The sequence below is a fragment of the Colletotrichum fructicola genome, assembly GCF_000319635.2.
Source record: "Colletotrichum fructicola Nara gc5 chromosome Unknown KSG_Nara_v1_contig09, whole genome shotgun sequence".
NCBI lineage: Eukaryota > Fungi > Ascomycota > Sordariomycetes > Glomerellales > Glomerellaceae > Colletotrichum > Colletotrichum fructicola.
In genome coordinates, this window is record NW_027094059.1 from 3322298 (window position 1) to 3343782 (window position 21485).

The window sequence follows — 21485 nt, forward strand, 5'->3', positions numbered from 1 at the left end:
TCGGGCAATCTGCGTAACAAATACGGTACGTTACCTCCCTCAAGCAAAACCACAATATCGGAAACTCTGGCATTGTGTGGGCACAAGCCACATACTGAATCTTCTCCGTCTTCTTTCCTAACTCGTTCACATTTGATTCCACGAAAATGGCAGGGACTGCAGCATGGAACGGCACCACCCGTTTGTCTCACAAACTGCCAGTGTGCTGAATAATGCTCTCCCAATCTATTCAGAGAGTCTTCGTCTTCAAAGGCGTTGCTCGGTGGCGGAATGGTCTGCTCCTCCCTGTTCCAAATCCATGTCTTCTGCAGTCCTGTTGGGTCGAAGATCCGGAAGAAAGCCTTCTCCATCTCGCTTGTTGATGTTCTTCTGAACATTGGATATAATTGAATGCTTTCGACCGTGCATACGCGTAATCCTCGTAGACGTAAATGCATCGGTTCATCAACATCTCCTGCCAACAGTGCCATATCTGGGACCGAATCGCCCGATGATCGGTACGGCATTGTTTCTGAGAGCGCCAGAGTGGCCTTTGCCCAGCTAGAGGCGCCGCCATGCCAGAAGCACCACGTCGGTCGGTTTAAAGAATCAAGGTCTACTGGTAGACCAGAGCTCATCTGTTGCCACGCTCGATCCTTATTCGTATGCACCGCAGATAGGACTCTCAACGACTTATGCGTCATGATCCACCATCTCGTGAAGTCGGCAAATACACGCGCTACGGACTTTGCGTAGTCTGGTCGGATGAGAGATGGCAATCGCTCTAGCTCAGACGTCTCCCTGCCGAACTGTAGCAGGGCAAAGATCTTGTCTTTCGGATCGCTGGCCTCAAGGTCATGGCCGGCAACAAGGATTTCAAGGATTCCGCGGCCAGATCTCCGAGGTGCGTCTACTACAACGTTGTTTTCCAACCGAAAGAGCGATGTGAAGATAGGAGGCATAATGGAGTACCTGAAGAGGCTTGTGATCCGCTTGGCCTTGATGAAGCAATCCGCCAGTCTCAAGATGACGGACCAGGGCACCACATCGCGTCCGCAGTGAACCACTGCCGACTTCGAATTGGCAACTTCTTGAAGAACCCAGGTACGCCTGAACCAGGCAAAGTCACAGCTCCGCCAGTCGGACACAAAGGTCAGCATCCTATCTTCAAGATGTCCTGGGAATACCGGCCCATGTCTTTGCTTGATTTTCTCTGTTTGACCTTCGTCAGCTTCAATGCTACCGTCGTCGTATCGAGAGGCGACGTCCATGACGTCTCTCATGACTCGTTGAGTTACTACGTCGCTTGATCCGAGCCAGACATGGACCTTCTCCGCTCGGGAGTAGATCTTGGGCATGATGCCCACCTGAGCAGCTCTCTCTACAAGGTCGCTTTGGTTTATACAGATAAAGTCGACCCATAGTAGCTTAGGGTACCCTGTCTGGGGTCGAAGATGTCGCAATGCTTCGAACAAGGTTGTGGATAGAGCCAGTTGATGTGCTTCCCCGCCTTCCCCTGAGAGTGATTCGACATCAAGTTCGATAAACTTGTCTGCTGGCAAGTTGCCCCAACAATAAGAAAGCGCATCATAGCTTTGAATTTTGTCATCGTCCAGTGACACTATCTTGAGAGAACAGTGTATGGGTTCGTTAAAGGAAGCGGGACTGATTGCGAGAACTCGGATGTCTCGGGAAGACTGATTCAACGCCGCATAAATGTTCGGACTCTTGCTGGTAACCGAGGCCTCAAATGAAGGACGGATAGTATCGCTGTCAACGGCGGTACCGACTAATTTTATCTCTGCCTTGTAGCAGTAGTTGACCCAGGCCGGGAATTCCGCACGCATGACCAGCTGAATGGTGTCACCTCCATGGATAGTAGAGAGCCAGCGTCGGGTGTCGTCGTCGTCGCGGACGTCGTACACATTTTCATGGCGCTTCCTTTCTCGCGATGCGTGAACATTTCTTTGCACATCCTTGGCAGGCGATCGCTCGTGGTTAGATTCCGAGATTACTACCACTTCGAACCAGGTAAACGACGAGTTGTACGTCCCGCGGTCGGCTTCCTCTGTGTTGCTAAAGCCTGCGCACGTGATCAATGAATATCCGCGCCATCGCAGTGACATAGTCTTGCGGCTGCAAGTATCAATCGTGACAACGCACCTTGGTCGTGTGAGATGGTGACGATGGTCAACTTCTCAACGGATATCATTTCATGGGGGACATCAATCTCGAGATACGGCCTGGCTGGACAACACTGACAAGACTCGACTAGTTCCGATCTGTTGACGATAGCTGTGACTGTACGTCCATCATCACTATTGACAACCGACTTCATAACTACGCTCATGATCAGGAAGAGTGGGTTTTGAGAAGGTTCTAATGTGAGGTCTGTTGATGGCGCTGGAGTCGCATGCTGGTTGCCAAGTGAGTATGTAGTGTACAACAGCCTCATGCTGCATCGCAAAGGAAACGTCAGCAGCACCTCACGCGGAATGACAAGAAGCCGGCCCGCTGCAAGTGAGCAACCCCGCGCCAACCCCAGTCTACGTGCGCCATTTGATTAGTCCTTATGGAGATCCCTGTCGCAATCCATGAATAAAAGTGCTGCCACTCATCTGGGAATCGGGAGCTCAATTACGGGAGAGAAGACATTGGCAAGAACCAACAATAGTTAGCTTGATCCCCTATATAGTAAGCTCAGCGTCGTTTCAGCTTAAGCCGGGAGCCAGCATCGTGAAGCGCAGGTAAGACGCATGCCCCTGATGCAAACGACCTGACGGCGAGGCAATACTTGATTCACACCCTTGGCTTTGACAACACAGACTTCCACAACTTGTTAAAACATTTAATGCATGTCATAATTTGAAAGCTACAGTGATTCGTGACTAAAGCAAGTCTCTACTCAATTGCCCATATAGCCAGGTATTTGACGACAGCCTGTATCTACCAAACTCATCCTTCCATGGGGACTGCGTGTTCTTGTTGACCATCTATCGTTAGCGGATAGAAGAATAACGCAGTGTCCGCGGCAATAGGACCATCTTCAACAGCTCATTACATCTCACTAACTTCACGTGTTTTCAGGGGGACCTGATCAGATCCTTATGGCTGAAGCCCCATGTTATGTTCCTCTTACTTCAATGTGCTGCACTTGGACGGGCTTGATCCTGTCGCAATTTGTTATCATCCTTGTCATTATAGGACCTGCCATTGGGCCTCATCCCATATAATGGCTTCCTGGAGTGGTGGAGGTCTCAGTTTACGTTCTTGATCGATCGATATATCCACCGATAAACCGTGATTTTTCATATGAGATTTGCTATTCGGACGGATAATCATCTTATAACGATGGCGACAACAACAGCGACAACAGCAGCAACAACGACAACGACAACGACGACGGCGGGAGCACGGGTAGGGATATATCATGGATTTTGATTTTGGGTCTCGCTTTTTAGAAAATGAATAATGGAAATGATATGCAGCTAGCACAAAAAGCTTTGTACTCGGTCAGCTGGAAGTATCCGCTAGCAAGACTCCATAAAGAAAGATTCTGAGTCTGTTTTTCCCCAGTGCAACTTCGCAGTAAAGATGAACCATCTATTTTGTACGGCCCCAGACGCTAGAATAAGTCCACCTGCCGTATCTACCAAGATAACCAAGTTTTACATTGGAATCCCTTTTGGTACATGCCAGCTTTTGATACAAAGTTGGGGACAGATCGCATTCGTTGAATTGCAAATAACCACGTCCCTCTTCAGGATCGCTCTTAGGTGACAGATACCGAGCAATAAAGCGTTTTAGGGGATGAAGGTACCAAGGTTTCCATAAGGCAGAAACCAGAGTAAAAGGTCGCATGCGCGATTCCCCACTCTTAATGTCCATGAGATATTCGTCGCTGATGTGCGTAAAAAAATCAAGTCCAGGGACCCCGTATTCAGCTACTTCATTCGGACTCAATCCGGTGGACTTTGATACCAGGTCGTTGTGAATGTTCCGTACTTGATGGAAGGAGAGACCATCGAGGACATCTTCGTCTTCAATGATTATCAACTTGAAGTTCCACCCCAGGCGTGCGTGGCGTGACAGCGATTCTTTGTACGATTCCCAGAGCTCATGATGTCCGTAGGAGGTGCGATAAGCGATCATAAAGGCTTTGCCGGTCTGAATCCACCTTTTCAAGTCTTCTCCATGCTTGCTGCAGAATTGGGACACAGTGCATGTCGTCACAGAAGTGTCTCGGGTCGCCTTTGATTCCCTCTTAGTTGGCCCGCTGGAGGCGAACCTCTTGATGGTTGAGGGGCCAAGAACTCGCTTGAGGGCAAAGACTGGGTGACTGTTGGCAGGCCTTGCAAGAAAGGATGGAATAAGTGGTTTCGATGCCAGCCATGCGCGTGGGAGCATGCTCCGCCCAATGGGCAGCTGGGAGGCGGGACGAAGCATGATGGTCTGATGAATTGGGTCGCTGGTGTAAAATGAAAAGTTTCAAAGGGGGTGCCATTGGGCCATGATGTGGTTTTATATGCGCTCTTGAAGCCAGGGGTTCTGTAGCTGTTTGTTGAGGCTTCACCGAAGCTGTTGGCGCAAGAACTGCAAAATTGGAGAGCTTCTGCAAACACATCCCCTGCGCCAACTTGAAAGCAGAGTGGCTGTCATGCTGCGGCATCCACTTCTTCCTCAACTTGCATTTCCCAAAAAGAGGAAATATTACTACCTTCGTTTCACCGCACAAACCTTGGACGTGTCCCTCAATTTGTGCACTTTTTCGGGTCATCGACACGCGATCAAGAGCATTTCTATTCTGTCGGATACTCCGAGGATCCAAATATAGCGAGACTCAAGTCTTAACCAATAGTTGCGACAACTAAAGGGAAGACACGAAAAGAAGACGGAAGGAAATGAAATGAGAGCTCCATAGAAATACGAGGAAAACATTTCTTCAATTCACAGATCATAGGTGTTTTTGGGTCTTTCCCGAGAAGGTCCTTGCTTTGTTACACTGAACCTGGTTCTGGTGAAGTTCAAATAGCAAACACAAACATCCCAACTCGTATGATATTCTTGCTTTGGAAATGGCCGCTTTACGGCGCAAAGCTCAAAAAACGACCAAAGTCTTGGATCAAAACAAGACCCCAAACGAATGCCAATACTCAAAACAAACCCAGGAGATGTGTCAATACGCAAACACCACGAGCACTGTCATCCCGTGCGAGGTTGGGTTAGGATCAAACGTTCAGCAGCATCTTCCGTTTCAGGATCGACCCCAAGTCAGCTGAACCATCAGGGCTCAAGTTTTCAGGGTCGTGATAAGAAGCATGTATCTCCGCCTCAAGCTTTACCCCAATCCCAGTTGCATCAAGAATTTTCGCGATCTCATAATGAGCCCTGAAAAACTCCGGCTCAGGGAGCGGGTATCTGTTGTCGAATGAGACCAGCATCATGACTTCACGGTGGCCTTGCCGGGGGTTGACAGCGAAGGGGGCCCCTTGAAGGTTCTTAATCTCGTATTTGTTGATCTAGTCATCGGACGTTAGATAAAGATTTAAATATTTGGCGGACAAGAAACTGCAAAGATGACCTGCCTTGCCTTCGATGGGACTGAATGCCAACCAGTGGTCGTAGTAGTCTTCACGAACACCGGTGTGAAAGGTGATGAGATTCTGGTGTTGATTCAGGCTGTCCGGGCCAATTTCCCTTTCCAATCCAGGGAAGTATCGGTACAAAGCATACCAAACATTGGCCACCGCTTCTCTCTCGCCTTGATTGGCTTTATTAAACTTTCCAAGGGCTAACGGCAACACATGTGAGAGATGAGTGCCACCGGCGGGCATGCCTGCAGGCGGCACAAATAGCCCCTTCGTAATACTCTCATAGTCGCTGCAATGACTGTATGCACAGCGGAATCCGTCACGTAGAATGCATTCATCCTTGAGGATTTCCCGTTGGCCTCTGGCTGGCGGTTGTGTATTGCCCGCAGGCTGGGTAGTCGAGTTGGCAGCATTGGGGTTGGGAGACGCGGGTGTGGATGCCAGTGCGACAGAATTGACCATACTCGCAAGCTTCACTATTGAAATCAATCTTTTGTCAGTACAAGATCGACTTAGATAAGAGGTTCCTAGCCGGGCAGTGCCAGGTGGCTATCCGGGCAGTGTCCCTTGTGACTTCGATCGTAGCGTATCCAATACTTCGACAAGAACGACAGTAGTAAAGAAAACGATAGGAAGAGGGACGACAACGACGACAGGCGACGACAACGATAACGAGATAAGTATGTAGGAAAGGTTGTCGTTTAAAAGTAGTATGAAAAACAGTGTGACTTAGTAGGATATACGAATTGCACACGTGTGTACACTGCCCGGATAGCAAACCTCTCAGATAGAATCACGACTAACTTGGCTTGAGGATTGTGTCAATCAGGTAGCGTGAGAATGCCTTGAGCTTAACTTGATCTCTGCCGATCGTCTTGATGTCGGTCATGAGAGCGATCGCTCCGTTTTTCGAGAGCATTCCCCGAAAAGTCGAGATTATCATCCAGGTATTGTCAGACGAAGGGGTATAAAACTCCATGACCTTGTCGGTGAGTTTCCAAAGGTCAGAGAAACTCTCTGAGTCCGTCCAGTCATCCGGTTGCTGCTGAGAGAGAGGATGAGCGATGACGCTGCTGAATACAGTCGACAATTTCGGGCCAGTCTCTGCCATTTTGAGAACTGTTGAGAAGAGACCCCCTACTTTTCTTGCGCTAGAGCGACTACTTTTCCGGCGTGCTCGATATCGTCGTCGCCGTCGCTGTTACCGTCGCCTCTAATCGTCTATGTCTTTGTCGTCTTTCGTTGTCATCTGTCGTCATCGTCGTCTTTTGTCGTCGTCTCTATCGTCTTCTCTCTTGCCGTATTCGTAGCCTCCCTAACGCGGGAAAGTCAGGCGGTCTTGTTGGAAAAAGGGGATGAAGTCTTGGAACAAAGCTGGCAGATTTCTGCAACTCGTTCACCGAAAATTTCAAGATTTGAAAATGGAAGCAGTGAAAGTTGTCAAGGTGCATACCTGAGCAAACGGGTGGTCGAGGGCACCGAAAGACCTATCAAACCAATAATCCACTATTTCTACAACAGTAAGATCTTATTGGTGTAATCATTGCTGACATAGCTAAGTCTCCATTTTCAACCAACCGAAATCTTGCTAGACGTATTGGGCGGATTCTCTTTTTCACGATTGAGTAGATATCTGCTGTACCTAGGACTCTTGAGCCAGTGCACCATCAACAGGCAGGCAGCATACCCTTTTGTGCCAACCGACTCGTCGACAGACTGACTACTAGACGATGACTGATTCATGAGTCAGTAGACAGCCCTTTGCTAAAGAATTACCGACTTTCGCAATTTGTTGAAGTATTGTTTTCTGTGCTTCGCAGGATGTCGAAGTTCGGCCAGCTGCCAAAAGGCCGCCCCACAACAGCTGGCACTCTCAGCCTATCACATTCACCGCTGCCAACTCCACAGGCGTCACCCACCACACCAAAGCAGGAACTCGGGCAGGTCATCCCAAGTTCAGTCCGCAGCACCACCACGCAAGCCAGGAAACAGGCAGTATCCAATCACGAACACGAACCGCTTCAAGTTTCCCGTGAGGGGTGCCTTTCTCTTTATCTTCAAGACTGAAGAACTATACGTCAAATCCCGAGAAATCAACCGGAGGAAAAAGTCATTGGACTTGTTTGAGACAGTAGCACAAGACAGAGACACTGGTTCAACACGCCTCCAATGATGCAGTCCTCAGCCAGCGTCATTGGGGTAGACGCCATCGAACAAATCCTGGCCGACGCCTCGTCATGGGCCAACCCCGGTGCTGAAGACCAGGGCCGCGCTCACAGGACCGCGCTGCTCGGCGATGTCTTCTCGACCGCCCAGCACATGTGGCATGCGGGCAGTCAAGAGATTGATGTGGTGGCAGAGAAGCTGGGTGATGGGAGTCGAGATGGTAAGTTCAGCCTTACAAATCCGAAGATGGATGAGAAGCTGACATGTCGACAGCCTCATGGAGACTACCATATGGCGACTCCGGTATCGTGGACTTGTTCCTCAAAATCGTCACTACACCGAACCTTCGCCCGGCGTTGAAAAAGCACACCCTCCGCATCATCGGCAACTCATGCGCCGACACAGGTAGCTCACTCACCTCTATCTACTCTCGTCACGGCCACAAGCTAACACTGCCCAGATGAGAATCGCGCCCGCGTCATCTCCTCAGGTGCCCTTCCAGCCATCATCGGCCTCCTCAACGACGACGACGTCCTCCCCTTCACCATCTCAGTCCTCTACAACATCCTCGTGGACTACGAGCCAGCCCAGCAAGCAGCCTCAGCCGCCAATCTGACCCTCTCCATCGTCAACCTCCTCACATCACCCCGCCTCTCCCAAGCACAGAGCCTCCTCTCGCTCATCGCCAAACTCGTCGCTCTCCTCGCAACCCACGAGTCCGAAGCGACCCTCGCACCCCCTCAAACGCCCTCCCTCCTGCTCACCCTCGCCCTCACGCCGACAACAGAGCCAGAAGACTTTGTCACCCTTACGGCCGTCGCCCTTGCCTACCTCACCCACGCCCCTGTCCAAAAGGCCTTCATCGAAACCGGCTCCGTCCCCATCCTCCTCGCCACATTCTACCACCTCCAAACCCAGCTCGAAGCCATCCGCGTTGAAGACGAAGACGCCGCGATCCAACTCAAGGCCCTCCCACAGTCATTCGTCCAGCTCCTCTCCGACATCTCCTACGACGACGCCTTCACCGCCCACAACCCCATCGGCTCCCCCGTCATCCAGACCCTGCAATCCTGGCTCGCCCTCCCCAACGTCCACCTCCAGTCCGCCGCCTGCCTCTGCCTCGGCAACGTCACCAAATCCGACGAGGCCTCCTACGCCCTCGTCAAATCCCACTCCGTCCACCTCCCCCTCGTCCCCCTCCTCCGCATCTCCACCGACTCAACCCTCCTCCACGCCGCCCTCTCCTTCCTCAAAAACCTCGCCATCCCGCCACAAAACAAGCCCGCCCTCGGCGACGCCGGCCTCCTCGACGCCGACATCCTCCCCCGCATCTGGTCCCTGGACGTCAACCCGCAGGTCCAGTTCTCCGCCGTCTCCCTCACCCGCCTCCTCCTCGTCAACACGCCCCCCAACGTCCGCCGCCTCTGCGCCCCGCTCAACCCGGACCCCCTCTCCCCCTCCCACGACACCACCCACCTGCACCGCCTGCTCGACCTCTTCGCCCGCACCGACGCAGAGCACACAAAGACCGAGGCCGCCCGCGCCGCCGCCGCCGTCTGCCGCGTCCTGCACACCACCCCCATCCCCCCGCTCCTGCCCGACTGGGACCCGACGCAGGACGGCTACGTCTTCCGCCCGGAGAAGCCGCTCGCGCCCACCGCGGCCGCCGAGGCCGACGCCGACGGCGGCGCGCGCCGGAGGGAGCGCTTCTACCGCCAGCACGCGCCGCTCAACAAGGCCCTCGCGTTCCTCGTCACGCAGGCCAAGTTCCCCGTGCTGCGCAGCGAGGCGTGGTTCGTGTTCGCGCTCATGTGTCGTGCGAAGGACGGCGCCGGCGTCGTCATTCGTGCGCTGCAGGTGCCCGGCGCGTTTGAGGCGCTGACGGAGGCGATTACGGGGCGGACGTTCTCCGGGGAGGATGTGGAGGGGAAGCCGGCGGCGGTGCAAGCGGGTTCGAGCTCGGAGGCTGCGGTTGTCGGAGGGGAGGGGAATAGTATGGCGTTGGTTGATGGGCTGGGACTGGAGCCGCAGGCGGCGGACCCGAGCCAGGCGGCGGGAATGAAGAAGGTTGATCGGGAGAATGGGCTTGTTATGGTTAGTGAGCTTGTGAGGAGACATGCAGAGGAGTTGCCTGCGGTGAGGAGGGCTGCGTTTGAGGAGATGTTGAGGGAGGGCGGAGAGATGTTGGCTGGTGAGAAGGGGAAGGAGACATGAGATAGCATATAGCAAGCAAACGGAAACACAAGACAGATTTACATAACAGACGATGTCGCAAGCACCAGGAATAAGTCACTGCAGGGGCCGAAGAGGCAGAAGAATCAATCCATAGTCTACTCCTGGAACACATAGACCCATGATACACGTCACACATTTCATCATATGCGCGTCCTGTCTCCTTCGGTCGTCAAGGACGACACGACAGCAACACACAAGTCTGGGCGTGATCAATGCAATAGTTTCTTTATGACCTTGTCCTGAGTTATCTCTCTTCTCTCATTTCCACCGAACCCGCCAGGCCCAGCGCTTCTAGACTTTTTTTTAATTCCCTCAAGCCCAGAAAGTTGTGATTGTTTAACGTGTCGAAAGCAGCAGCCGAGTGAAAACCTGATTCCATTGTGCCGCAGCAGCAAACATAACCCCCCGACACCACAAGAGACGGACGACACCAAGAAAGCCAGAGGAACATGCATAAGAAAGTAAACAAACTTTTCCCGTTGACGGAATCAAGTTGCTTATTTCTTGGCAGCCTCGGCCTCGGCGGCGTCGCGGGCACGCTTCTCCTTCTTGCCCAGGTTGCGGGCCTCGGCTCTGGCGAGGCGGAGCTTGCGGTAGGCACCACCCTCGACGGCAGCGGGGACGTCGGACTTGGAGATCTCGGAGAAGCCGCTGACGGTGTTCTCGACGGGGAGGGCGGCGGAGAGGTTGCGGACGGTCTCGGTGCTGGCGAGGTCGACCTTGGAGTCGCCCTGCTTGGGCTTGTTGGAGCGGCGGGGGAAGACGACGAGGCGCTCCTTGTAGGCCTTGAGGCGGGCGACGTTAGCGGCGAGGGACTCCTCGCTCAGGTTCTGGCGGCGGCCGTCGACGGCGATACCGATGGTGGGAGCGTAGAGGCGGGGGATACCGGCGGCCTTGTTGGACAGTCAGTCTGCTTGCTCGTGCCTTCCAAATCTTCCCAGAGCAAATTTACCTTGAGCTCAGCCAGGGTGAAACCGCGGCCCTCACGGACCTTGCGGTTGTACTTGACGGTAGGGCATCGCACAACCGGGCGGAGGAGGTCGACGGGGCGGGGAGCGACCTTGGCGGCCTTGGCCTGACGCGCGACACGGCGGCTGTGCTTCTTGCCGGCCTATTGTGGTGTTGTTAGAAAATTTCGGGTTCCCAGTTGATGTTTTTTCCCATCTCGAATCGACGCCAGTTTTGCGACGGGACCAACTCATACCTGGTCGAAGTGCGTCCTAACCCGGCGCTGCCAATCCTTGCGGAAGTCTGTGGTGTCTCTGTCAGTTGTCGGGTTCCTCTCGATGTGCGTTCTTCTCGTCGTCGCTGGATCGTGGGGGAGTCTCACGGTTGTGGGGGATCTGCTGGTTGTGTGCGATCGCCTGAGGAGAGTCAAAGTCAGTAAATCGGCGGCGGCGACGGGGACGCGAATGCCTTCAATGGCGATTCCGTAGACGAGGGCAAACGTACCATTGTGCCTGTGTCGCGATCAAAGGGTTAGTAGTCCTAGGCCGGGTCGTCGAGATGCTGCTGCGAGGCGTGGACAAATTTCCTGGACGTACGACGAGTCAAAATCTCTGGAGGGCATGAAAACCCTACGAAAAGCCCGGGCGTGCGGTACGTACTTTGGGGGGGTTTGGCGGTGCGGGACGGCAGGCGCGAGGCGATTGGCTGTGGGCAGCTTGCTGTGGCAGGGCAGGCGGGACAGGCGACGGCGGAACCTTGATCCGCGCAAAAGGTGGCCGCGGTGAATTTTTGCGTCGAGGTACGTATCTTTACTGATTGTGGGCTCGGCTGTGGACGTCTATTTAATGGCGTCCACCTCGCGCGTCTTCCTCCTCTTTTCCTTCTGAAAGGCATACTTACCTTGTCTGGCCGTCGGGGGATCAAGAAATCCTGACGGCAGAGAGGGAGGCCTGCATTGCACATCGCGGCGTCGACCTCTCTCGATTGCCCTTCGGGGCCATCGTGGGCGCAATTTTTGATGTATGCCTTTTGTTTTCATTGTGTGCTCTGCCTTGCGCAGGGTCATGAAGAAGACTACGGATAGTGAATGTTGATGTGTGAGGTCGGACTTGGCGTTGACTTGGGTCCTTGGATGGTTCATAGGTTTGATTCTGCTGAACTTGATGCCGTTGGAGAAGAGGCCGCGTCGATGGATTTGTAGTACCGCTCGTAGCTTCGCTCAATTGATACTGTAACTGCCCGTCAACGTTCGCGATAAACACCTACCTCCTCCTGCCGGCCCCTTGATCATTGACGATAGCTTCACCCACTGCCATGTTCGTCGATTGATGACTTCCTGCCGTAGACGTCGAAACTCTTCATCGGCTTCGGATGGAGCTTAGCTGGAGTCCTCCAATTCATCGTTTTCATCATATCTCTCCTGTGAATGAATCAACACCTGCGTCCACTTCTCGATCCACAGGTGTTCCCTATGCCATGATATGCCCAGCCATCAAAGATATCATTACCAATCCTCCCTCCAACGGTCGTCCATCTCATCACCACGTTCCTCACACCCAGCTGCCAGCCGCACCGAAGCTCCCTCGTACGACGACAACCCCGGAACATCCCGCACCAATCACAACCCCGCAAAAAAGCCCAACACCAAAAAGTGCCGCCCCATACCCAGAGCTCCAAAAAATCTCATGACGCTCGCCGACCCGTTCTCCCGACTCCGAGTCGCCTCCCAACCTCGACCATAGAGTGAAACCGCCAAAACCACTCACTCCCAAACGATACCACCCCCGGAATCGTCACGAGCAACCTCCCAGCCCGCCCACAACCATGGCTTCGAGAGTATCCCCCCGAAGCGCCTCCGACGCAACGCGCTTCACCTCAACCACCCCGCACGCCGCCTCCAAAGCCGCCGCTCCCTCCACGCCGAAACCAAAGCAGCAGCAGCAGACTTCACCACAAGCAAAGACACCAGCAGCGACGAAGCTCTCCTCAACACCGAAAAATCCCTCCGGCGGCAACAGGCTACCCGGCGAGACCCCCGAAGAGCGCGTCCGCCGCCTCCGCGCGGCCCACGAGGCGGCGCGCAAGGCGCAGACCAGCAGCGTCGACCGCGTCCTCGGCGGGAGCAGACGGTTCTTCGATGTCGCGCACAAGGCCACCGTCATCGGGCTGGTCGGGTTCACAGGTACGTTTAGAGAGCACATCTTCCGGGGGATCCTACAAAGCCAATTGAGCCCCAAGATCGCCACCCAATATCACGAGCACTCGAACAAGCAAGAAACACAAAGCTAACTCTACTCCCCACAGCAATCGCCGGCCTCGTCTCAATCTACTCCGTCTACGACATGGTAACCTACAACAAACAGCGCCGCGCCGACTTCATCGAGGCCCAGCGCAAGATGGAAGAAGACTCCCTCGCCGCCGCCCGCCTCGCCTTCATCAACGGCACCGCCACCGACGCCCAGGTCTCCCTCGTCGAGGAGGCCAACGCCGCCGCCCGCGAGTCCGGCACCCGCCTGCCGCCCCTGCTCTCCGCCCCCACCGTCACCACCCAGGCCGAGAAGATCTTCGGCACCGGGCAGCAGCGTGCCGAGACCGCATCACCAGAGGCCGCCGCCGCCGCCGGCGGCTCTTCAGCACCCGCAGCGGAAACGCAAAACAAGAGCAGCGGCTGGTGGCCCTTTTCGTCATCCTCCGCCGCCAAGCCCACCACAGAAGCGATCCAGGACAAGGCCAAGGCCGCCTTCGACCAAGAGAGGGAGAACCAGCGCCGCGGGGGCGCGTTGGACCAGATCGGGCTGCAGCCGGTGGAGGAGAAGAAGAAGGGGTGGTGGTAAGAGCACGCAACATAGGCCTTCTCTTCACATCACACCTCTTCTCTCAACATATCTCGGCGCGCGGGGTGGCAACATTGTTATAATTTGATATACACAACAACCCAAAACGGAGCATGCGGTATTGTGACGATATGCATAGACACGCTACAAACAGACACACACACACACGACGACACAAAAGCTGGAAAACAGGTGGAAGGAAGGGAGGGAGAGAAGAGGTATGATAATGGTGGGACCAAGGACCGAGTGGATGAAGATCCGTATGTGGAAGCTGGTGATGGTGTCCTCTCTGCCTCCCCCCACGCCGGGGGAGGCATTGGAAGACGACAACGACGAGGAGGGGAAGAAGAGTGCCACTGTATCATAGTGTAGACTTGACTGGATGTGCATTAGACGGCGTCCGGTTGAACCTTTGCATGCGGGAAGGAAATATCACCCTCATCTTGGCATTGCTCACTCATTTCGTGCTACGCTAGAGGAGGGCAGCAAGCCACGTGCAATGTCCGTGCCAAATATCGGCAATCGTTGGCCATCTCCTTCAAGCCACAACCATGGAGATGCAATCACGCCAACATCACCACACAGACTCGCTCGGGAAGACAGTGCGTCATGAACAATGCTCAGCTTTCGCTGTCAATTACGTCCGCTGGACTGGTATTATGTACACCACCTCAATCGCTCCGAATGCTTGACCATCCGAGTCCGCCACGCCGGGCAGTCGACTCTCCTCCCAGGATGCATGCCCAAAAACCTATAGACCGAAAAAGAAAAGAGTCCGCCTGTCCCCGGACCCGAGCGAGTGGATATGTATATGCGCTGAATGTGGTATTACTCTCAAGACAGCCCTTGCCGTCGTCAAACCCCTGCACCCCGAAATCATAAACTCCGTGAAACCAGAAGCAGTTGTTGCACCGCAGTATGCTTTGCCGACCACGCTTTTACACCAGTAGATATCGCGGCAGAGGCGAGCATTGCTCGTCCACTTCCAAATAATTTTTCCGCTTCTGTAAGAGATGGCTCTCTGCGTTGGCAAATTTATTCTTGCCCTTGGGCAGATTCTCGAGCAAGAACTCCTCCCCATTCTATGAGACGACAATGTGGTTGAAGTGGCCTGGTACTTTGAGGCGACACTTTTCGCAGTCGGCTCGGTAGCCGATGCTAAAACTCTTCTTCATGCCAGGCTGCCAGGTCCAGTTGTTGACCGTGTGCCTGGATCGGATGTGACCCTTGCGCCCGGGAGATGGCGTCGCAGGGGCCGAGGTCGTCTCTGTCGGCTGGCTATCGATGGTTGTGGTGATGGAGTCCTCACTCATGTGACCGGAGTGATCGTCCATCATGTCCATATCATGACTTCCATCCAGCGACGACTGCTCCATGCGCATGGCAAGAGTAGATTGGAAGCCGTTGTCGAGAACCATTCCTGGGGGACTGAGACTTCCGCTACCGGCAAGGCTGGTTGAGTCCTCGCCCTCGCTTATGGGAGAAGGCAGGCGGCGGTTCTGCACGGCATGCCAGTCATCCCCGCCGTCCATAGAGCGGGGGATGCAGCGGGACTCGTCGCTGCTGAAGCCAGCATGCATGTGGCCCATGTTAACGACGCCGTTCAGGTGGCTCACTGCGGGCCCCGGTCCGCCCCAGCCGCCGCCGCGCACCTGGGCTCCAAAGCTGGGCTGGATGGGGGTCGGCATGCGGCCGTTGACGGAGGACGTCGGATCCGGGTGGATATGTTGCTGCGGAACTGGGGGTGGCGACATGGTGTCCATCATGTCCATATCACGGTCGGACTGCTGTGCGAAAGGCGACGGCTGGCAGGACATGGTTGCGGGTGATGAGGACCAGGGCGAAAAGTGCGACTTGGGTTGCTCCTCCGAGTCGGAGTCACCGGGGGTGAGTGTGTAGGGTGCGGCATTGAGAGGTATGACGGGCGCCGACCAGCGCTTCGAGTTTGGCGAAGTTCGGAGGGGCAAGCATTGCAGGCGTTTCTGGGAAGGTGAAGTCAGCAATTGTCCGGCTTGGTGAGTGGTGTAGGATTGAACATACATTTCTATGCTCGCCAAAGCTCAATGTGCCGTTCATCATGTCGTCCTCCTCATCCCGACCCCTCTTCCGAGTAGGGTCCGGGAAATGCTGCTGAACTCCGAACATCATGAGACTGTCTTGAATGTGTATTGTTGGTGGTTGTAGAAGAAATGCAGCCGACTAATTGGCGGGTAGCGGGCGAAGATGCAGCAAGCAGTGTTAGCGATGTCGGCTCTATGTCTGCGTCTCGTGGGAATTCGTCAAGTCTGGCAAATGTCGTCAATGTCGTCGTCGGATGGATGTAGAGGGAAGAAAGCGACGTCGTGCTGCCGAGTCGTTTTCGAATGGATGTCCGAGTCTGATGCGCAGGGCAGTGGCTGCTGCCAAGTTCCCCCGGACTGAAGGTGCCGGGATTGGCGGGGGTTGGGACTGTCCCTCGGAGCGGGCTGGATGGGCTGGATGGGCTGGGCTGGGTCGTGGTGGCAGGCGCAGACAGGCTGCAGGCAACGTCGGGTCCAGTGGAGGTGGAGGAGGTTGCAGTTGCAGTGCGGGCACGCGCACACAATCAATCTCTCCAAGGCTCCAGCAGCAGGGAACCTGGCATATGCGGGAAAGCAGGTTCCACGGGAGTCGCGAGAGCGTCGATCTTTGCCGGCTATATTGGGGCGTTGGCAGTTAGTTGCGCGGGGCAGGCGAGGGAGGCTGAGTCGAGGGATCTTGTAATGATGTCGGTATCGGAAAGGAAGGCGAGTAGTGTCGACTGTCAATACCTCCTCAGGCAAGTGAGGTAAGATCGCGTGTCGAGGGATTCGAGTTTGCGCGGTGTAAGTCGTATAAGTAAGTCGCACCCAAAGAGGCAAGGTTGGGTCCGATTTGCGCAGCTGCTGCGGGTTGGGGTTTTCTTGGCCAGGCAGGCAGGCAGACAGATGATGATGTTACTCTTGGGGTAAGCACCTTTATGGACAGCTTCCTTCTTGTTTCTGTTCGTTCTTTTGGAGACTCGAATCGGCGAATTGGAATCTCTTGGAAGGAAAGGAGGCTAAGAAAAAGGCAAACCGGATTCTCGGAAGGAAGGGTATTGCAGATAAAGTGGAAGCAGGTGGGAAGCCGCCGAAAGAAGAAGCAGCAGCTACCAATGCTTAAGCAGGAAGGAAGCACCACAGCAGTTCCTAACAAGCAGCAGCGACCTCGACAGGCAGGCGCAGGTAAGAAAAAAAAAAAAAAAAAAAGATTGGAGCAGCAAGAATGCTAAGGAGCGCCACAAAAGGGGGAGAGGGGAGAGGGGATCCAGGCCACTAAAAGAAGCCCCCCGTCAGTGGTAAGGCAGGGAACCGATGCGCTACGTGCCCCGTGCGGACGAGGTGCACAACCCGGCGATGGAAAGCCAATAGATCCCAACGCTCAAGCAGCCAACACGCACGCCGTCCAGGTCCTTCCCGGGCTAACGGCTTTGGGGCCACCACTGAGAGAATCGGAATGTCAATGATGGCAGTCTGGGCAGTCTCTCACGCAGTCTGGGAGTCGAGAGCCGGGCAGACGGGAGGGAGGCTAACGACGCGCTAGTTCCACGCTGCTGGAATCCAAACCGAGAGGGAGGGGAGGGAGGGGTCCCGGATGACGGAATGCGATGCCGCCTTCTGCTGGAAATAAGGTAAAGGTTGAGCAAAGGAATGTTCAGGGCCGGCTTCCAAGGAATGTGAACGTGGTGTTTCTGTTGTTGATGGTCCTTCTCGAACCCGACGAGTGAGTCGTGTGCTTGCTCCCGTCGCGTGTTTCGTGGCGAGTCGTGGCGAGGAGGTTGGTGTCTTTCTTTCTTGTGTCCCAAATTGGGAGGTTGGAATGGAATAATACGTCGGCCAGCGGGAGTGTATCGCCGTATTACAAGGATTGTAATTGTCGAGCAAGACGCAACTTCCGGAAAACAAAAAGGAGCGTTGGTTCGAGACGTCAAAAAAGGACTGATGAACGGACGTCCGCTGAAGTATAACGTCACAAAAGAAAAGGAAGAAGAGTTGTTGACAGATGGATGACAAGTTCTGCAACAAGCACCGCGACACCAGCACCAGGCAAGGGAGGGGGGGCGGCAACGGCAAGGACGCGGGGAATAGGACGTTGATCGGAGAAATAAAAAGGAACACACCCAGCAAAAAGGAAGACGAGGAGCGTTGTGAGATATAGGGCAAGGTGGCGTTAGAAACGAAAGAGGGCGACCAAAGGGCTCTTATTCCGACCCAGCTAAGATCCGAGGCGACGGGGGCATGTCTGTCGCCTTGACACACTGCAACAGCGTCGTCGTTGTAGCTATCGTTGTTCCTCGCCTGCCTCACATCTTCACTCACCAACACCAAACTCTCCCTCTTTCTTTTGACTCTGTTCTGCGTCAACTGCCGCTGGAGCTATTCCTCCTGCTGTCCAATGCTCGTCACATCACTCCAAAGCTGTAACTTGCTCGCGCTCTTCGCGCTGACCCAGCAGCGAGGACCAGAAGGGGATCTGAACCGGGACAGAGAGAGAAGTTCAACTACTAGGCCTACCCTATCCATGAGCAGGGCTCGTCGTCGTGTGTCGCGGAGTGGATGCCACCACCGGGCCTGCCAAATAAAGGATTTCTCGACTGCCAGAGATCTGTGCGCCGCCGCGGGAGCAAGGGTAATGTTCGTCCACGGCAACGACAGCGACAGCGAGCGACAGTGACTGGTGATGGATGACTAGCCTGCCCGACTGATGGGTGTGTGTGTGTGTGTACGTGAGCGTGTGTGTGGGTGGACGGGTCCGTGGACGGACGACCTTGCCGCTGTCCGGCCATTTGCTGGTTCGTCCCGCCTACCCAGCGCCCGTCACATGCGGAGGGGCCCTGTCGGTGGATGGCATTCAGCAGCTGAGAAGGGAAAAAAAGGAAAAGGAAAAAGAAAAGGAAAAAAAAAAAAAAAGGTGAGGTGGTGGTGAGGGCGGTTTCAGGATTGCTTCATGAGGTGCCGGGGTGTGGTGGTGGGATGAAGAGTGGATAGGGCCCAAAGGGAGTTTGAGCGTTCGCCTACCCCAATCTAGCCTTTCTGGCTGCGATACGTCCAGCCGTGATCTGCCTACCCGCGGCCATGCTTGAAGAGGGGTGCGTAGGCAGGTTGTGAAGGCATAAGAGGCGAACTGTGAGTTGTGATGGGAAGTGGGGGACACGCAAACGCTGAGGTCATTCGTGATGGGCGCCGGCAACTGCCACCGAGATTGGGTTCGCGGCCGCAGTCAGCTAATATGCAATATCGCCTCGACTAACACACCTCTTGCGGATGGGGGAAATGGGTATGTCACCAATACCAACAATGACTTGCAGCTCGACGATCATCTCTATTCTCATTGCACCCTGCGGCAATCCACAAGAACCAAGGCCTTATCCGCACACCGACCTGTTGCTTTCCTCTCCTCCCGCTGCGCCCCTCGTTACAGCATGCCCGTCTCTTTCAACTTCACATCATCATCAACCTGCGGCCGCCCCGATTCTCGTCTCCTCCCCCCGTTCCTGTCAGTCTCAGGCCAAATTCCCCCAACGGCAGAAAAGCTTACAGGATACGAGCGAGTCACGCCGCCGTGCGCATCTTGAGTCGACGTGTTCTCGGTCCAAGCCTGCCGTAGACTCTGATGCCAAGAACTCTCTTTTGCCGTTCACTCGCATCTTTCCGCACAGAGCAACCACTCTACCGGAATAAGCATACCCAGCGAAAGCCAGCCAACTCCCGCCCCGCTAAGTGGGAGGACCTGGGAAAAAGAGCCGCAGCGCGTGTGCCCTGTCCCCCAAACCACGTCCCCCCGCAAGTAGCATCCATCTCCTAATACCACCTACCGGCTCCAAGGAGCTGTCTCACAAACGGCCAAAACGGGGGCCCAGCCCAGCATGCCTGCCGCTTCCCAGCTGCCTGGGATGTCCAGCGAGACGAAGGCCAGCGCCATTGTGAGCCCTGGGATTGGAGGTTTTACGATGTGATGCCGTCCTTCGTTACTACGCTACGCAGTAATCCAGCAATCCAGCGCGCGCCTCCCGTCCCGTCCTCCGTCTCCTCGGGGTGCATCCTTCGGGACCGACTCGCCCACGGTTCGAACCCTCGAAAATGGCAAACGTTGAGACTGAGCACCGGTCCAATCTCGCCAGCCAATAGACTGAGCTTTGACTTTGGGCGGGGGGGCCGTGGAGTGCGCGAACAGACGCCCAAGAGAAAGAATTCAAAAAGAACGGCAGAAAAAGGTCGTTATCGTTTGCCGAACCCCGAAAAGATGGTGGCATCTTCGCACTGGAAAGTCAAAAAAAAAAAAAAAAAAAATGTTGTTGGAGAGACAGAACAGCGGGTGGGTGCGCCGGAACTCTCCCCCCCTGCTTGACTTGCTGCTGAGTTAGCTAGGTGGATGACGGACTTGACAACGATCCAAGGGTCTTTTCCACGCCCGGAAGTTCTAGACTCTCGGACCCTTTGCGCCAAACCAGCGGCCCTTGGGGGGGATATTCTGCCTGCTCGCCTGCTGCCGAACCTACCTATCCCCCCGAACGCTGGCATCTGCGTGACGAACAAGATTGTTGATGATGTAAAGCAAGCTGCTGCTAATTCCGTCCACACAAAGCCAAGACTGCTGATCCGCGAAACCGAATGAAGTCTGTCGATCTGCGTGGCCTGTGGCCGCGGGTTCATTCAAAGTCGGGGCCAAGACCGTTTCACCTACTTTTTTATCGCCCTTCGTCCTTGGATGTGACCTGCAGTCAGAGGGCGCTTCAGGGTCGCTGGGGTGGTTCTACGGCGGGGGGATACTCGGAGTGTTCTGGGGGGTAAGGGCGATCAGGGAGACAGACAGGCGGTGACTGGCATGCTTGGCTTGTTCGTGACATGATCCGACTTGCTGACGCTCGGTGGACCTTTTCTGCCCGCACTGATCTTCTTGGAGGCCTTGAATTTTTTGGGGGGGATGAGTGTTGGTCGGGGTTCAGCTTGGTCCGGGCGGGATTCACGTCTCGGTGTTCTCGGTGAGGCTGCGATGGGGGTGGGTTATGGGGCTCTTCCTCGGTTAGGCTTCGGTGAGAGTGACCACGTCCTCAGTCTCTTGTGGTGCCATGCCATAGTAATTCAAAACCATCGATGTATTGTCCTGACTGGCATAAAATAAGCCATATATCAGGTTGGATTGACCAGACAAAGTGACACTGGACGCGACGACAAGCCATCTGCCTGTGGGAAGATACAAAAAACGTCATTACAGCCACGTCTCTCCTGACCAATGAACTACATCAAGTGGTCATCCTCTGATTAGTATTTGCATTTCAATGACATTTTGAATTGTTTCATTCCCCTTAAGTGATCTGAAATGACCATGTGGTGTTCTGAAGAGTGTTATCAGGGCAGCAATTCTTCGTTATGAAGAGCCTTAGGATTCTGCAGATGGGCTATGCACCTTAAAGACAGTGGGAATACCTATAATATCTAGATGACTGATTCAAAATCATTCATCTTCGTTATATTATAGCTGAGTTTCAGCATGAACACCTTTGCCAACTTTGTGAATTTGATATGATGATCTGCTTCAAATATTTATTCTAAAAACAGAGATTCAGAAATAAACAAAAAAGGTTTCTTTAGTAGACAACACCAGCACCTCTAAGACTTTTCTTCATTCACTCCATTCATGCAATCACAAGGTAGAAATATCAGGATCGTCGTCTCGCCTTCGACATTAAATT

The 21485-nt window shown here is 54.4% G+C and overlaps 6 protein-coding genes across 6 annotated transcripts; 2 read left to right on the top strand and 4 right to left on the bottom strand.

Moving 5' to 3' along the window:
- Nucleotides 1–246: 246 nt before the first annotated feature.
- CGGC5_v015256 (Heterokaryon incompatibility protein 6, OR allele) lies at nucleotides 247–2191 on the bottom strand (the record flags this gene model as incomplete). Its single annotated transcript, XM_066153225.1, has 3 exons — nucleotides 247–369; nucleotides 411–2062; nucleotides 2143–2191. 3 exons carry the CDS (start codon nucleotides 2189–2191, stop codon nucleotides 247–249), a joined length of 1824 nt encoding a protein of 607 aa, XP_066007369.1.
- Nucleotides 2192–7739: 5548 nt separating this feature from the next.
- Nucleotides 7740–9950, top strand: RAP1GDS1 (Rap1 GTPase-GDP dissociation stimulator 1; the record flags this gene model as incomplete). The annotated part of the gene is made up of 3 exons (XM_032022195.1): nucleotides 7740–7956; nucleotides 8010–8141; nucleotides 8197–9950. 3 exons carry the CDS (start codon nucleotides 7740–7742, stop codon nucleotides 9948–9950), a joined length of 2103 nt encoding a protein of 700 aa, XP_031880885.1.
- A 518-nt stretch (nucleotides 9951–10468) lies between these two features.
- On the bottom strand, nucleotides 10469–11426 carry RPL13 (60S ribosomal protein eL13; the record flags this gene model as incomplete). Its single annotated transcript, XM_032022196.1, has 5 exons — nucleotides 10469–10864; nucleotides 10924–11082; nucleotides 11176–11222; nucleotides 11302–11335; nucleotides 11424–11426. The coding sequence occupies 5 exons, from the start codon at nucleotides 11424–11426 to the stop codon at nucleotides 10469–10471; spliced, it is 639 nt and encodes a 212-aa protein (XP_031880843.1).
- Nucleotides 11427–11459: 33 nt separating this feature from the next.
- Nucleotides 11460–11882, bottom strand: CGGC5_v015259 (uncharacterized protein; the record flags this gene model as incomplete). Its single annotated transcript, XM_066153226.1, has 3 exons — nucleotides 11460–11505; nucleotides 11579–11757; nucleotides 11820–11882. 3 exons carry the CDS (start codon nucleotides 11880–11882, stop codon nucleotides 11460–11462), a joined length of 288 nt encoding a protein of 95 aa, XP_066007499.1.
- Nucleotides 11883–12743: 861 nt separating this feature from the next.
- CGGC5_v015260 (uncharacterized protein) lies at nucleotides 12744–13753 on the top strand (the record flags this gene model as incomplete). Its single annotated transcript, XM_032022197.1, has 2 exons — nucleotides 12744–13101; nucleotides 13224–13753. The coding sequence occupies 2 exons, from the start codon at nucleotides 12744–12746 to the stop codon at nucleotides 13751–13753; spliced, it is 888 nt and encodes a 295-aa protein (XP_031880842.1).
- Nucleotides 13754–14835: 1082 nt separating this feature from the next.
- CGGC5_v015261 (uncharacterized protein) lies at nucleotides 14836–15898 on the bottom strand (the record flags this gene model as incomplete). Its single annotated transcript, XM_032022199.1, has 2 exons — nucleotides 14836–15735; nucleotides 15794–15898. 2 exons carry the CDS (start codon nucleotides 15896–15898, stop codon nucleotides 14836–14838), a joined length of 1005 nt encoding a protein of 334 aa, XP_031880873.1.
- Nucleotides 15899–21485: the final 5587 nt, after the last annotated feature.